Source organism: Scatophagus argus, chromosome 15 (genome assembly GCF_020382885.2).
Source record: "Scatophagus argus isolate fScaArg1 chromosome 15, fScaArg1.pri, whole genome shotgun sequence".
NCBI classification, from domain to species: Eukaryota; Metazoa; Chordata; class Actinopteri; family Scatophagidae; genus Scatophagus; species Scatophagus argus.
The window spans coordinates 4,349,962-4,365,041 of record NC_058507.1 but is presented as its reverse complement, the minus strand read 5'-3'; the positions used below and the strand labels follow the sequence as shown (position 1 = coordinate 4,365,041).

Here is a 15,080-nt window from a genome sequence, read left to right as displayed (position 1 = left end):
CTAATAAGTTTTGCAGTAACAATATATTTTTATGGAGCAATAGTTGCATTCATCTATCTAGTAAAAAGATACAAAGCATGATGGAATTATTTTTCTGTTTTCCCTGTCTGAATGTTGTTTCTATCATATGAGAGTAAACTCTTGGTACCTGGTAATAAAGATATAACAGCCATATAATCTCTGTTGTTGCTGTGTTTTGTGTTTAGGTGGTGGGTGGAGAAAAAGCACAGCCTAGTGCTGGATCCCAGAGGGACTGTCAGTGTGGTAAGGACCCTTGAGACGAAGGAGGGTGCATGGAGGGTTCAAGGCCTGTAAAGCCAGGGTCGTCAGCCTGCCTCTGGTTGGGGCTGGTTTCTGTGGCTGTTGCCTTCCTTTGTACAGAGGCCCGGACCACTCCGAGCCCTCTGCTCAGCCCCAGCAATGCCACCTGCACTGGAAACTCCAAGTGTAATGAAGGGATCATCCTGCCCATCTGGTATCCCGAGGATCCCTCCATGGGAGACAAGATTGCACGGGTCATTGTGTATTTTGTGGCAATGATCTACATGTTTCTTGGAGTGTCCATCATTGCTGACCGCTTCATGGCAGCCATCGAGGTCATCACCTCTCAGGAGAGGGAAATTGTCATCAAAAGGCCCAATGGAGAAACAACCACCACCACGATTCGGGTGTGGAATGAAACAGTCTCAAACCTCACTCTCATGGCCTTAGGCTCATCTGCCCCTGAGATTATGCTCTCTGTAATTGAGGTTTGTGGACATGATTTCAAATCTGGTGAGCTTGGGCCTTCCACAATTGTCGGCAGCGCAGCCTTCAATATGTTTGTTATCATTGGGCTGTGTGTGTCTGTCATTCCCCAAGGAGAGGTACGCAAGGTCAAACACCTCCGAGTGTTCTTTGTCACTGCAGGCTGGAGCATCTTCGCTTACATCTGGCTCTACATGATTCTGGCTGTGTTTTCTCCCAACATAGTCCAGGTCTGGGAGGGACTACTCACATTAGCCTTCTTCCCCATATGCGTACTCCTTGCCTGGGTAGCGGACAGACGACTGCTCTTCTACAAATTCATGCACAAGAAGTACCGCACCGACAAGCACAGGGGTGTCATCATTGAGACGGAGACCGAACGCTCCAAGGGGATTGAGATGGATGGCAAGATGGTCAACTCTCACTTCATGGATGGAGGTGCGGCAAGCAATCTTATCGGTTTGATCGAAAGCAAAGAGGTGGATGAGTCCCGGCGTGACATGATCCGCATCTTGAAAGATCTGAAGCAGAAGCACCCAGAGAAAGAGATGGACCAGCTGGTTGAGATGGCCAACTACTATGCTCTCTCCCACCAGCAAAAGAGCCGTGCCTTCTACCGCATCCAAGCTACACGCATGATGACAGGCGCGGGAAATATCCTGAAGAAACATGTCGCAGAGCAGGCGAAGAAGAGCACCAGCGTGCAGGAGGTGCATGTGGAGGAGCCAGAGGAGTACGTGTCTCGAATTGCGTTTGAGCCGGCGGTTTACCAGTGCCTCGAGAACTGTGGTGCTGCCACTCTGACCATCACCAGAAAGGGTGGCGACATCAACAAGACGATCTACGTGGATTACAAGACAGAGGACGGCTCGGCTAACGCTGGGGCTGACTACGAGTTCACTGAGGGCACGGTAGTGTTCAAACCAGGCGAGATGTTCAAGGAGATAAACATTGGCATCATCGATGACGACATCTTTGAAGAGGACGAGCACTTTTTTGTGCGCCTCAGTAATCTGCGTGTCCTAGAGACTGAGGACGAGGTGCTGTCCGCCAACAGTCTCCCGTACCCAAAGGCCATGCTGGGCTTCCCCACTGTGGCCACTGTGACTATTCTTGATGACGATCATTCGGGCATCTTCACCTTTGAGAGCAACTCGGCACACGTCAGTGAGAGCATCGGTATTATGGAAGTGAAAGTGCTAAGGACTTCCGGAGCAAGGGGGACGGTCATTGTGCCTTATCGCACGGTGGAGGGACTCGCCAAAGGAGGAGGGGAGGACTTTGAAGACACTTACGGAGAGCTCGAGTTCAAAAATGATGAGACCTGGTAAGACGGCAATTCTTTTTTTTCATGGTTGCTTTTTAATAATGTGTTGTTGGCGATTTGTTATTGTCTGTTGCCTGTTTTTTAATCAACCAGCTCATTGAAAATGAAGTGCATAGAGCAGTCATAAATTACTTAGTTTTTGGTGCTTGTTTTTTCACCCTATGAATTTGTGTGTGTTGTTTTCTGAATTGCAGTTTGATGGTGATAAACTGTCAAGAAACAATAGCTAGAGAATATATGATATGATAGCTAGCTTCAAAGCTATTCAGCAGTCTGCCAGATACACATCGCATTCATCGCGTTTGCTTTTGATACGTTTTGTCTCCTTCGCCTGTTGACATCGTTTAATTTAAAACATACTTTGGTAACCTATTTATGTGCTGTTTGCACTGATCAGTGAATTTTAAATGCTTTCTTCTTCACGTGGTTATGCAGCGTACCCTCTCATCTGTGCGTGCACTGTGTATCCCCTTGTTTTCCTGTCAAGAGATTTTGCTCTCATCAGAGCACAATCCTGTGTGTCGCATGCAATAGGGATTCAACTTTGGGATTCGTCACACAACTGTGGAAACAGGAAGTCCTTAAGTAACCCCTCCTTGCTTCTCTAATCCGTGCTGCTTTTGTTTTGTCGAACTCTGGATTTCTGTTCCTTTTTTTATTGTTTCTGTGTCATGTTTGCTCCAGTTGAAAGAAAGCAATATGAAAGAAGAGGAGCAGAATAACAAAGAGAGGAAATTACAACAACAAATGTCAGAGGCCAAGCTCAGGCTCGTGTAATAAATCAGTAGATGAAAGTCTGAGTAGGCATGATGAGTGACAGGACGAAGCCGTGTTGAAAAAGACTGCAATTTGGTGGCAAGCATCTATGAGTAATAATGATGTTTTATGTAAATTGTGAATGTTATGCAGCCTTGTCAGCTGTACCATCTGTGTACATTACTGTACTACAAAACACATAGGTTTACAACTGAGTGGGCATATTTGGCCGTGCTGCAATAATAGCAGCACGCCGTGCTGGAGTGCAGATAGTGTTGTGGACGTGTATTGTATGATGCTACAGCCTTTTGTCCCATGCATGTCAGGCAGTGCTCAGGGATACTGGCACATGCACAGAACTGCATCTCTTGACAAATATTGATTTGTTTATTTCACAGCTTGCGTTCGCTTGCATCTTGCACATTGGTCTGCAGGCACTGAATCAAAGTGACATGCCTCTGTGACATCCTCTTCCCCCACCAATCACGACCCTCTCAGCGTGCTGTGGCTCACTGGCGGGGTCTGTACTCCAGGGTGTGGGTTCCTGGGGGCTGAGGCGGCCCAGGAGACCGGTAGCGGGGGGGAATGAGTGTCTGGGTGATCAGCATGCTCTTGGGGCCTGCTGAGCTCTCAGGGTTTTACTTGATTTATGTGAGAGAGGCTTTATGTGCCGGGCCTGAAGGCTGCCGGGGGAGTCGAGAGGAGAAATGTGGAGAAGGACTATCATTATGAGACTGCTGTGATGTTGTTGGCATTGTGAGGTAATGCTGGTCTATCGATCCGTCCATTGTGTTGCGCATTGTGCTGTGAGTTAGATGTTCTTACAGTGCAGCACCACTCCTTTGTGAGAGTGCACAACTTTACACGCTGTGAATTGATAAACACCAGTGTGGATCTGATAGAAGAATCAGGCTTAACGGCCAAATAATTATCTCTTTAAAACATTTCACAGAACAGCACTGATCTGTGTTAAATGAATCCAGTCCCCCCACCCTGTGCCCCCCCTTTCCCTCATCATACATCTGAGGAACTGAAAAATATTGACATTGAATCAATTGCACACGAATGTCTTAGCAGTCGTATGCTTTTGACAGTATGAATATTGTTTTAAACGACTCTCTTTTTGTTTCTCCACGCACATTCATTTTCACTAACCTGTCATCTGTTTCACTTTAACATGTGCATATAAATACCACCGAAACTCAAGTACAACTGAGTCTATGTCTGCATTGGTGCACAGCAACAAGGCACGTTAACTCAAGTACTATTTATGTATGTAATATTAAGGCACTTGTACTTTACTTACTTTACTTGTACTTTAATTTTATGCTTTTTTTTGTGTTGCACGCTTCAATTTCGCTTAAGAAGGTCATTCTGTAACAAAGTTATTTGCGTCAAAAGGTAAAACACAAAAACATCACAGAATGAGTTACAGGCTGCACTTCAAGTGGACCAACTGTTGAAAGACTGAGGTTAAGGGCCAAGCCAGAGGTCATAATATCTGACCTTTGATCCTTTTAGCAAGAACCAAAATTTTCCTGTTGCTTTTAATTCAGCTGTAAATGGAAACTCTGTCATTCGGTGAAAGAAGAGGCTGTGGGATGACAAAGAAGAACAACTTGATCACAAATAAATGTCATAATCCCCATCTGTGGAAAAAATGTCTAAGAAATATTCTTGTTGAGATGTGATATCGATGGTGTACAAGTCCACGCTGACACACTAATATATAATGACAAAAGTATTGGGACACCTGACCATTACAACAGGGACTGTATTCAGAAAGTGACATCCCTTTCTGAATACACAGACATTAATATGGGATTGCCCCCCCCCAGCCCCCCCCCCCCCCCCCCCCCCCCCACTTTGACACTGATGTTGGACCAAAAGGCCTGGCTCACAATCTCCGTTCCAGTTCATCCCAAAGGTGTTGGATGGGGTTGAGGTCAGGGCTCTGTGTGGGCCAGTCAAGTTCTTCCACACCAAACTCATCCAACCATGTCTTTATGGAGCTTTGCTTTGTGCACTGGGGCACAGTCATGCTGGAATAGAAAAGGGCCTTCAACAAACTGTTGCCACAAAGTTGGAAGCATAGCATTGTCCAAAATGTCTTGGTATGCTGAAGCATTAAGGTTTCCCTTCACTGGACGTCAGGGGCCGAGCCCAAACCCTGAGAAACAGCCCCACACCACACCTGAATTCAGTAATAAGGAGGCATGTCCCAATAATTTAGTCTATATAGTGCACAAAATAAATAAGACTTTTACTACAAGGGGACAGCCTGAGACATACTGTGAAGTAACACAGTCAGCATTGATTAATGTACTTGCTTCTGCAGCAATGAAATGTGTTATATGATTTCTCAAAACATATAGGACATTATTCAGCTGAGCAGTTAAACAACGAAAATTGTTCATATGCATGAACACTCTCGAGTATTAATATGAAAATCTGTCCCTCCCCCTTCAGAGACTTCTGGATCTTTTGCAGAAATGGCAGACTGCTGTTACAGAAGTCCCAACAAATCTCCAGAAATTTCCATAATTACACTCGGATGGTAATGAATTAGATTTCATGTGCATCCATAAAAAAGACAAAGAGGAGCAGTGGAAGTGACAGCTTCATCCAGAAGCACACTAGAAGATTCATGAGAACATTTCCATACACAAAACAAAGGGGATGAATGTGTAGAATATTCACTAAAGGCATAATTACAATGATGTTTCTTCGGCTGCCTTGAAAGCTCTCCTCGGGGTCGTTTTCACGCTCACGACAAGCAAAAATCCAGAATTTATTTGCCTCCATTTCCTTCATATTCATATTCCAACTCTGAAACTGACAATTGAAATGTTATGTTTATTTCCATTTTGCATAGATGTTGAAATAACTGAAGGATCCCCTCTTTGGCACGTGGCTAAAACGAGTTAATTTCAACAGCTAAATGAGAGTAGAGTGCGCTCACTGTGGAAAGGGCCAAGGGCTTTTTTGATGTCCTTTAGGAAAATTAGACCTCATAATGCTGCAGTCCTTGTGCTCTTCCTTTCTGTCGCCCCCTGTTTTACGAGGCACTGACTCTCAGTCTCTTTTGACACACTTTGGGCCTATTGTTATCAACCAGAGTGGAAATTTATTACAGCCCTCCTAATCTGGAGCTGTGGAATACATCACTCCAATTCTTAGCAAGACAATAGTTCTCAGCAGGAAGGATGAAGTTTAATCTTTCTTGGCGGCGGTGCTTCTGCTCCTCGCCAACGGATATGAACCTCATCTCGGCACCGCAATCCTCAAAATGCGCTGAACGCTGGCCGAAGCTATGAAGCGACTCTCATGTTAAAGATCGTCGTTGACACTCGCCACAGGAGCCTCGGGCTGCAGCCTTCATTTGATTTTATTGCTCAATTTGTTGATTGTTTCATGTGAAAAAAGAGTAAAAAAAGGCTCCTATTAATTGTTATTGATTAAACTGATTAATTGTTTGAGACAATAATCAGCAGATTAATTAGTAAAAGAATCTTTTGCTGCAGCCCTGAAAGTTTCTTAAAAACCTTTGTGATTCTCAGATTCATCTCGAGACTCTTTCGGGGGACTTCCAACCCCCACGTTGGGAACCACGGGCATATTTTGAGTTTCCCTCTGAGAAATTTAAAGATGACTGAAAGTCGTCGGTTTCTGTTTCCTTTGACTCTCAGTGAAGACAACACAGCTGAGGTGAACAAGCTTCATCCCTGGGGAGTCGGATGTTTAAGCAGGCGCTGATGGATTCATAAACAAATGAGTGGTGTGCAGCGGACTCACCTAAAGACTCAGCTAGAGTCGCCGCCACCGTGGTCACGCCCGTATGAGCACGACTCTCATGCTTGTAGACCCGCCGTATATTTTTACGAATAGCATTATGCTGATGATAAAATCCACAGATCCCCCACGACTCCTCATGCAGCACCTCACTTATACCTTCTCTTTAATATCTGTTGAACGTTCAGCTGTGCTCCCCTCTGGGTGTCGTCGTGACTGACAGAACACATGTCCACGCTGATCCTCGTCCTGCTGACCACGCAGCCCCCCCACCTCATGAATAGACCCATGAGGTTTACTTTACCACCGAACGTCCTGCCCTCACGCACAACCAGGATCAGCTCAAGCTCAGCTCATCATATTCGGTGCTGCACTTCTGTTGTTTTATTCAAGCGAGCCTCACAGTTTCGGTTCTCTCAGTAATTGGAATGTGTCTTTGGATTTTATTTCGCTGCCCCTGGGTGCAAACACACTTTGTTTTCTTTGGTAATGTGGTGAAGTTTGTTTTGTAGTATTTTTGTGTTTGCTTCATTGCAGTTAAAAGTGAACCAGGACAGTTTTTGGTTCTGTCATATTTAAGCTGTTGACCCAGAAAGTATGGATTTGATGCCTTGGAGACATCTAGGTTTTTGGTTTGGTTTAAGAGTGAATGTTTTGTAGTCCTCTAGATTACACATAACCATTGTTTAAGAAGCATGTAAATAACACTTTTCTGTTTTTAAGCAGGTTCTAAATATAGCCATTCAAAGGCTGCTAAAGCAAGAGTTCCAGCAGTTTTAACCAAATTCTGCTCAGTTTTAACTTAGATGTCTCTTGAACCACAAATCAGTGCCCACTGGTGTGTCTTTGTCAAATGCATCTCAGGTTTCTGTGGCTGGGAAGAGGACAGGAAGACAAGACAAGACAAAGCGGAATATGACATGAATAAGTAACAAGACTAAGAGTCCACAGCCATGCTGCTGGCTCTGCGAGGCTGTACTGAGGCGCTGAGATAAATGCTAACATCAGCATGCTAACACGCTCACAGTGACACTGCTAACATGCTGATATTAGCACTTACCACAGAGCACAGCTGAGGCTGAAGGGAGCATCGCAAACCAAAGTTCATAGTGACAATAGATACAAATCCCTGCAGATATTTCACAGGACAAATGACACCTTTGGCCTGCTGGTGGCGCTAGACGAAAAGCCACTGGATCACCAAAGTCAGCAGGATTCATCCTGTGAAGACCAGAATTTCTGTGCCAAAGCCATCAAATAGCTGTTACGATATTTCAGTCAGGACCAGAGAGGTTGACCCACATTGCCGTCCATACTTCCATTAGGGCTCAAAACAAGTGAAATGTGAAATGAGTGGCAATGAGAGGCCATAAAAAGACTTGTAGTTGTTTTCTGTACCACTCACACTTTTTCCTCTGCTATCATCTGAGATCAGTTTGTTAACACACACTCCCAAAAACCAGACACGGGTTCTGACACGTCCGCAGACATACGATGCAGGAAGATTCATGAGAACATTTCTTATCTCAGCAAACTTATTGTGGCTTTTGCACTTTGGATCTTGCTTACAAATACTGTACAGAAGCACACACACTAACACACACACACACACACACACACACACACACACAGGTTGAGTGGCAATAAATATGCTGGCCCTGCATTTGTTCCTCCCAGTTCAGGGAATGCAATTAAGTTAAAGCTTATTTATAACACAATTCAGTGCAGGGCGTGTCGCCAGCTCCGAGCCTCCCCCTGAGTGTTTGTGTGTAAATCTGACTGGGGATCATATATTCAGGCTCCCCCAAACTTTTGACAGCCTCTCCAGCCTAATAGAGTTAGGATGGAGGTAAGTGCATCAGTTTGACCCACTTGACTGTCAAAGCGTTTAGCTGCAGTGTTTTAACAAATAAACACTGCGTTGTTGGTTTTTTATTTAGTTCAGTTTTACTCGGGGGGGGGGGGGGGACACTGTGACTGTGCTTCTCCGAGGGGATTGATGGTGCATACTTTAAATAAGTTTGTTTGTGAGTTATTTTAAATGCTTGGTTGGCAAAATGATCATCTAGAAATTTCAAAAGTTGCCTTTTAGAGAGGTTTTGCCAGCATTAAATGCATTTAAAATAAAAATAATTAAACAATATATTTTTATTTTTTTGTCTTAAGGCAATCTGGAGGAGGAGGGATGTAAGGCTGAGCGTGGAGGGAGCGTGTGGCGGGTCAGATCAAAGCATTTGGGTTGGACTGTAAGACAGTTAAAAGGAATATTTTACAAAAATGCACATTTTTGTCACTTACCCCTAATATTGTCAAGCCATGTAGACGGTCTCCATGGGGACTGCTCGGCTGAAAACTGTGCACAGATACTGTGGATTATCCAGAGCAACAGGGACAAATTGACGTTTTCTTCACCTCTTTGATTCAGACTGAAACATGATATTTTCTCAGGCTCCCAGAGGATGAAACCTACCGACTTTGGTTGATCCCCTGAAGTTTCCTTCACTGCCACCACGGGGTTCACACTCATGGCAAACATGTCAGCTGGACTGTTAGGAAGTTTGTCTCAGGTGTATGTTTACTTCAGGATGAATTAAAATAAATTTGATGATTTGATTTTTCTTGTAGCGCCACCATCAGGCGAGACTGTTAATTTGTCGGTTAACATGACAAACATTGCCTGTTCAACATCTGAATTTGTCAATTCTGTCATGCTAATGTTAGCACATTAGCATGTTTTACAGCCTCATAAGATGCCTCCGAGTCCTGTTTTAATTTACTTGGGTGGGGGGCAGAAATCTGAGGAGTAAATATCTTAAAACCCGGCAAACTCAAACCAGATTTATCTCTGTGACCCTTTAGACTGCATGAAGCAGCACAGGATAATATGGTTTATTTTTTAAACTGCTGGCCTTTTTTCTTAGCTTCTTGCCATCCTGCCAATTGATTCTGATCCAAATCTTGCTGGAAAGCTTCTGTGTCTCTGTATTTTACAGACACTGAGGGCTCTTCTGCAAAACACTCAGAAAAACTTCCTAAAACACGTTGTACTCGGTGGTGTAACACCCACACCGCGAAGGGCCCTGCTCACGGCCGATCATCTGCAGCCTGCAACCCGAACACACCGTGGAACATTCGAGGCTTTTCTTTAATTAGTGTGAGCCAGTTTGTGAGTACACAGTTCAAATACTGTGATGCTGCCTTCAGTCATGTCAGATGTGCTGTAAATAGCAGCCGCCTGGTGGGAGAAACTTTTCATGTCGACAAGTAGGATATGTGGCATCTAAAGCTTGACGGCGGAAGTGCGTCAACACAAGTGTTGAAGTTTGTGAAGTTTGTGTTGTGGGAAATGTAGGGTCGGGCATTTTGGGGTCATACGAGGGATTAAAAGTCAGGATATCTCAACTGTTGCCACTTTGAGTTTAACTTATTTTTTTCAAATTTGCATAAATGTTTTCTGGGACTTTTGGTCTGATTAAACAACTTGAAGAAGTTACCTTGGGCTCAGGGAAACTCCACTACTTTGTGATTAGTCAATTAATTAGACAACAACCTGTACTGAAAATAATCATCATAATTTTTACAGCAACACGATAACAACGAAGTCCAGCTTGAAGATAATCAGGACTACGGCTGCAGTTAACAATAATTTTCATCATCGGTTAAAATGTTTATTTGTCATTTGGTCTGTAAAATGTCAGATAAAAGTGAAAAACACACGTCAGGTGACGTCTTGCTCCAAAGTCTAAAATTTAAGGGTTTACTTTTGTTTATTTCATTCAGTCTGTTTCATTGTTTTTTTAAAAAATTACTTCCACATGTGACTAAAAAGCAGCAGATATGCTTATTTGGGAATCTGCATGTAGTGAATTTTTGCTTAAAAGTTATCTTACTGACATTATTGTCCACATACTGTAGTTGATTATTTTCACGTGAATTGACCCATGATACAATCAGCTGATCAGCTCAGCTCTAACCAACATTCAGTGTCCGTCAGAGCCCCGCGTCCTCAGCTCCAACACAATTCACTTTGCTTGCTGGTTTGAACCTGAAAGAGAGACAGGTGACGAGTGGTGCGTTCAATGCAGGCCGCTGTTCTCATTTCATTCCCCGTCCGCCGGGGTGACAGTCCGGGGTGCCTGGAGGTGCCCTTCCTGCCCCTGCATCCACATCCTGCATCTGCATACTTTGATAAAGGTCAGTCAGGCTCCACAGCACCTTCCTCCACGCACAGCGCAGCAGCATTAAGACTAGAAATCGATGAAGCTCACAGCGAGAGGAGCTAAGGTTGCTCACAGTCCATACGGCGGAGGGATTTTTATTTATTTATTTATTTTGTTTGTTTTCTCTCTTTACCTCTGCTTATTTTTTCAGTGCCTGAAACAATAATAGAAAAGCATATGAGAGCGCAGGGTGTGTTTGCAAATGTACAAATGTGGAACAGTGATTAGGATTAGTGTGAACTCGGCTCACGGCACTGGACGTCTGACCAATACACAAACTGCTTCAGTGAGGAACCCCGAAGGCAGATGACAGTCAGTAAAGCTGAATGAATTCGAATGAGGATCTTTTTCCTTTTTTATTTATTTATTTTTATTTTGAAATGTAAGTCTGTGAGCCTTTCCATAAAATATTAATCTACATCGACCCTTTTCACTTAACCTTTTGCTGAGTGCTCACTGCTGTGGCTTGTTCACACTCACCGCGTCACCTTCTCATGTTTTTACACTTTCCTCAAGCGTGATTTCGGTTTTTCAGTTTTGACAAACGGTTGTGCATGTAGGTGATTGATTAATGTTTGTTTCTGGACTATTGGTCAGATGAAAGAAGACATTTGAAGGAGACATGAATATAGAATATAGAAAATGAGTCTACGGTGATGATAAGAAATTGATTAGTTAATGTCAGTTTGCAGACCACAGTGCCAAACTTTTTTCTGGTTCCACCTTCTGAAATGTGATTTCCTGCTTTCCGTGAACGTGATAATAATAATAAACTGAAAATCTTTGGTGATGCACAAACAAAAAAGCAAAACATTTTGATTTTTCACCTTCTGGTTTGAGAACTTGTGATGGAATTTTTTCTATTTTGCAGACCAAATAACTCCAAAGATACTCAATGACAAATCAACTGGAATCATCAGTTGGCATTTTTGCTTGAAAAACATCTTTTTAAATGACGAATCGAGCATGAAAGTTGTCGTTCATTTTCTGTCAATTGACTAATTGACCTATGAGAAACGTTTCACCAACATTTTCAACTGTTCTCACGAGTACTGACTGTTTCTGATTGTTGAATTTAATATTCTCGTGTAAGACTAAAAGGGACAAAGAAAAGGAGCGAAGTTTGAAACGTTGTGTTCCGCTCAGTCACTTGGACATCCATCCACCCCGGGACGAGTCTCAGCTGTATTTGCCCTTTGACCCTCAGACAAGTGCAGTCCCGTCCTGAACTGGTGCGTCCATATGGTCGTCTCGTGTTGCAGTAAGCCGTCTGAAGTGACACTGGATTTTTTCCTGTTCAGTGTATGATTTGTGGATCAAAGAAGGGTGTTGAAGTCAAAGAAAAGGAGTCAGTGGCTTCTCGCTTTGTTCAGCAGTAAACCACAAGGGAAGGTGGTGGTGGTGGTGGTGGTGGGGGTTATGTACCATTCAAAGTGTTGTTCTTCTATCTCCCATCTTTGATTGTCAGGCTTGTGGTGGCCTCCTCTCTCCACTGCCCTCCATCTCTGCAGTCTGGATGTTCTTTCTCTTGAAACGCCCTGAACTGATGCTCACTGTGATCTCACTCCAGTTTTACTCTGTAAGCTCTCCACAGTCCCAAGGCTGCTCCTCTCCGCTCCCCTTCCCTCCTCTTCCCTCCCCTCCCTTGCCGTCCCTCCCCTCCTCTCTCCTCCTCTCCCCTCCTCTCCTCCCCTGTTCTCTCCTCTCCTCTTCTCTCCTCCCCTCCCCTCCTCTCCTCTCCTCTCCCCTCCTCTCCTCTCTCCTTCACCTCCCCTCCTTTCCTCTCCTCTCCTCTCCTCACCTCCTCTCTCCTCTCCTCTCTCCTTCACCTCCCCTCGTCTCCTCTCCTCTCCTCTGCCCTCCCCTCCCCTCCTCTCTCCTCCTCTCATCTCCTCTGCTCTACTCTTCCCTCCTCTTCCCTCCACTCCCCCCCTCCTCTCCTCTCCTCTCCTCTCCTCTCCTCTCCTCTGCCCTCCCCTCCCCTCCTCTCCTCTCCTCTCCTCTCCCCTCCTCTCCTCTCCTCTCCTCTCCTCTCCTCTCTCCTCCCCTCCCCTCCTCTCCTCTCCTCTCCCCTCCTCTCCTCTCTCCTTCACCTCCCCTCCTTTCCTCTCCTCTCCTCTCCTCACCTCCTCTCTCCTCTCCTCTCTCCTTCACCTCCCCTCGTCTCCTCTCCTCTCCTCTGCCCTCCCCTCCCCTCCTCTCTCCTCCTCTCATCTCCTCTGCTCTACTCTTCCCTCCTCTTCCCTCCACTCCCCCCCTCCTCTCCTCTCCTCTCCTCTCCTCTCCTCTCCTCTCCTCTGCCCTCCCCTCCCCTCCTCTCCTCTCCTCTCCTCTCCCCTCCTCTCCTCTCCTCTCCTCTCCTCTCCTCTCCTCTCCTCTCCTCTCCTCTGCCCTCCCCTCCTCTCCTCTCTCATTCACCTCCCCTCCTCTCCTCTCCTCTTCACCTCCCCTCCTCCCCTCTCCTCTCCTCCGTGTGTCAGGCCGGACCTGCATGCTCTGCGGGCAGCTCATGGGACCTCCTTTAGGGGGAACTCGCTTCTCCATATTATTCCCAGGGTGCTGCAGCAGAAAATGCGCCAGAATGCACCAGTAGTTCCTCGCTACCCTTCCCTATCCTTTTCCTCCTCTTCCTCCCATCTTTCTCGTCATTTTCCTGTTGGGGCAGCAGCTCTGTGGTATGGATCTCAACATTCATGTATCAGCTGTTTTAAAAAAAAATCGCTTGGTTTATGCTTCACGGCTAAATTAAGTCAGGCAGGGCCTTTCACTTTGCAGGAGACAGCAGGAATTCTGAGATGATGTTTTAAAAAAAGAAACTTTCATTCACAGTGTGGTTTCTATATTTAGATTGGATGTCTGGTTCAGATACCCTTATCTTGGATTCGCTGTATTTGCTGAGCAACATCTCCCGTCCTAGAAGCCAGTTTCTGATTAGTTGGGTTTGCTGCTTTGATGAGCTTGTGTGATGGCGTGTCTGAAAGAGAACGAAGGCTGCACAGGCACAGAGGAACCTCAGAGCAGAAAGATTTGTAATCAGTCAAGGGGAATCTTTTATTTTGCGTCCCTCCTCCATCCCTGACTTTTTTCTCTCCGTCTGTCTCGACTTTGCTTCCCGGAGGAAAGTCTGATCCCCGAGGCACAAGCCAGCTAAACTCTCTCCCCGGGGCCCGGGGACAGACTGTGTGCTCAACACATATGGAGGCTTTGTGTGTGTGGTGTGTGTGTTATTTCTCCCTGATTCATCCGTGCTGGTGGGAGAGAAGGGTTCACTCAGGAGAGGAAATGGGTCTTTTGTGTTCCTCCTAATCCTCCCTGTTGACACTCGAGTGGCAGACTTAATAAGCGACTTATGCTCTGCGGCAGGGGAAGGGTTACTCTCAGGGTTTTCCACGCTCTCCTGGATGATCATATTTACATCAAACTCAAAGCAGTGGTTGCAAATGGAGGGGTCCTTTATGCAGAGCGCGCCGCATCCCTTAAGAGGTTGAAAAATGAATGTGGTAATAGTGCAGCAATCCCTCCCATTTGCGCTCACAACAGGGGGAAATGCTGTCTGATAACTTCAAGCCCCGAGCATTTTGGCAGATAACACAATGCAAAATCGTGGCAGAAGTTGAGTGTAGGATGTTTGTGGCGTCTTGACAGGAAGACATAAGCAGAGGCTGCAAGGTGGCATAAACAAGCTAAGGTTAAAGGTTGGCCCGGAGCTCATGTGCCCCCAAACCAAGCATCTCCAGGACTTTTCTAATCGTAGCCCCCTTAACCTTCTTCACTGTATTCAGTTAGATTTCTGGTCCTGTCCATTTTGAGCTTTGAAGTCGGTTTTGTCCCTTTTTTTCCTCCTTCGGGGTGAGATGCTTTTTGAAATTCCCTCTGGATTTCTAGTCTCACCTGTGTGATTTATATTTATGTTCCTCTCTTGTTTTGCGCATCTTTAAAAATCTTAACTTGCGTAGTCTTAGTCCTCAGAAATTGTGTCTGCTTCACCTGCTCCAGGTGTTACACATCCATTTTTAGACGTTTGGGTTTGAAGGATTTTTTTTTTTTTTGAATGCACGGTTGTCAGGTCCACATTCAGCAAATGAATCTTCAGTTTATGCTGTCTGCTTGTTCCCCATCTGTTGTGCTTCTTGTTGACTTCAGGTGTCTTTGTTGTTGTTTGCCATGGAGTTTTTTTAACTTTTTATTTTCAGTAATATAACATCAGAAGAAGCCAAGACCTCAGAATTCTTCGCTTC

At 45.1% G+C, this 15,080-nt stretch overlaps 1 protein-coding gene across 4 annotated transcripts in view; it reads left to right on the top strand.

Moving 5' to 3' along the window:
* Positions 1-15,080, top strand: part of slc8a3 (solute carrier family 8 member 3) — a 102,641-nt gene that overhangs the window by 8,187 nt on the left and 79,374 nt on the right. For 3 of the 4 annotated variants that reach the window (XR_006845422.1, XM_046413028.1, XM_046413027.1), the window contains exon 2: positions 207-2,074. Coding sequence is in view for 3 of the 4 variants with exons in the window: in XM_046413028.1 (XP_046268984.1) it covers positions 294-2,074 (1,781 nt within the window). In the remaining variant the exon portion in view is untranslated. Of the gene's footprint in view, positions 1-206; positions 2,075-15,080 lie in introns of those variants that run through there. The other variant, XM_046413030.1, reaches the window with a different exon arrangement.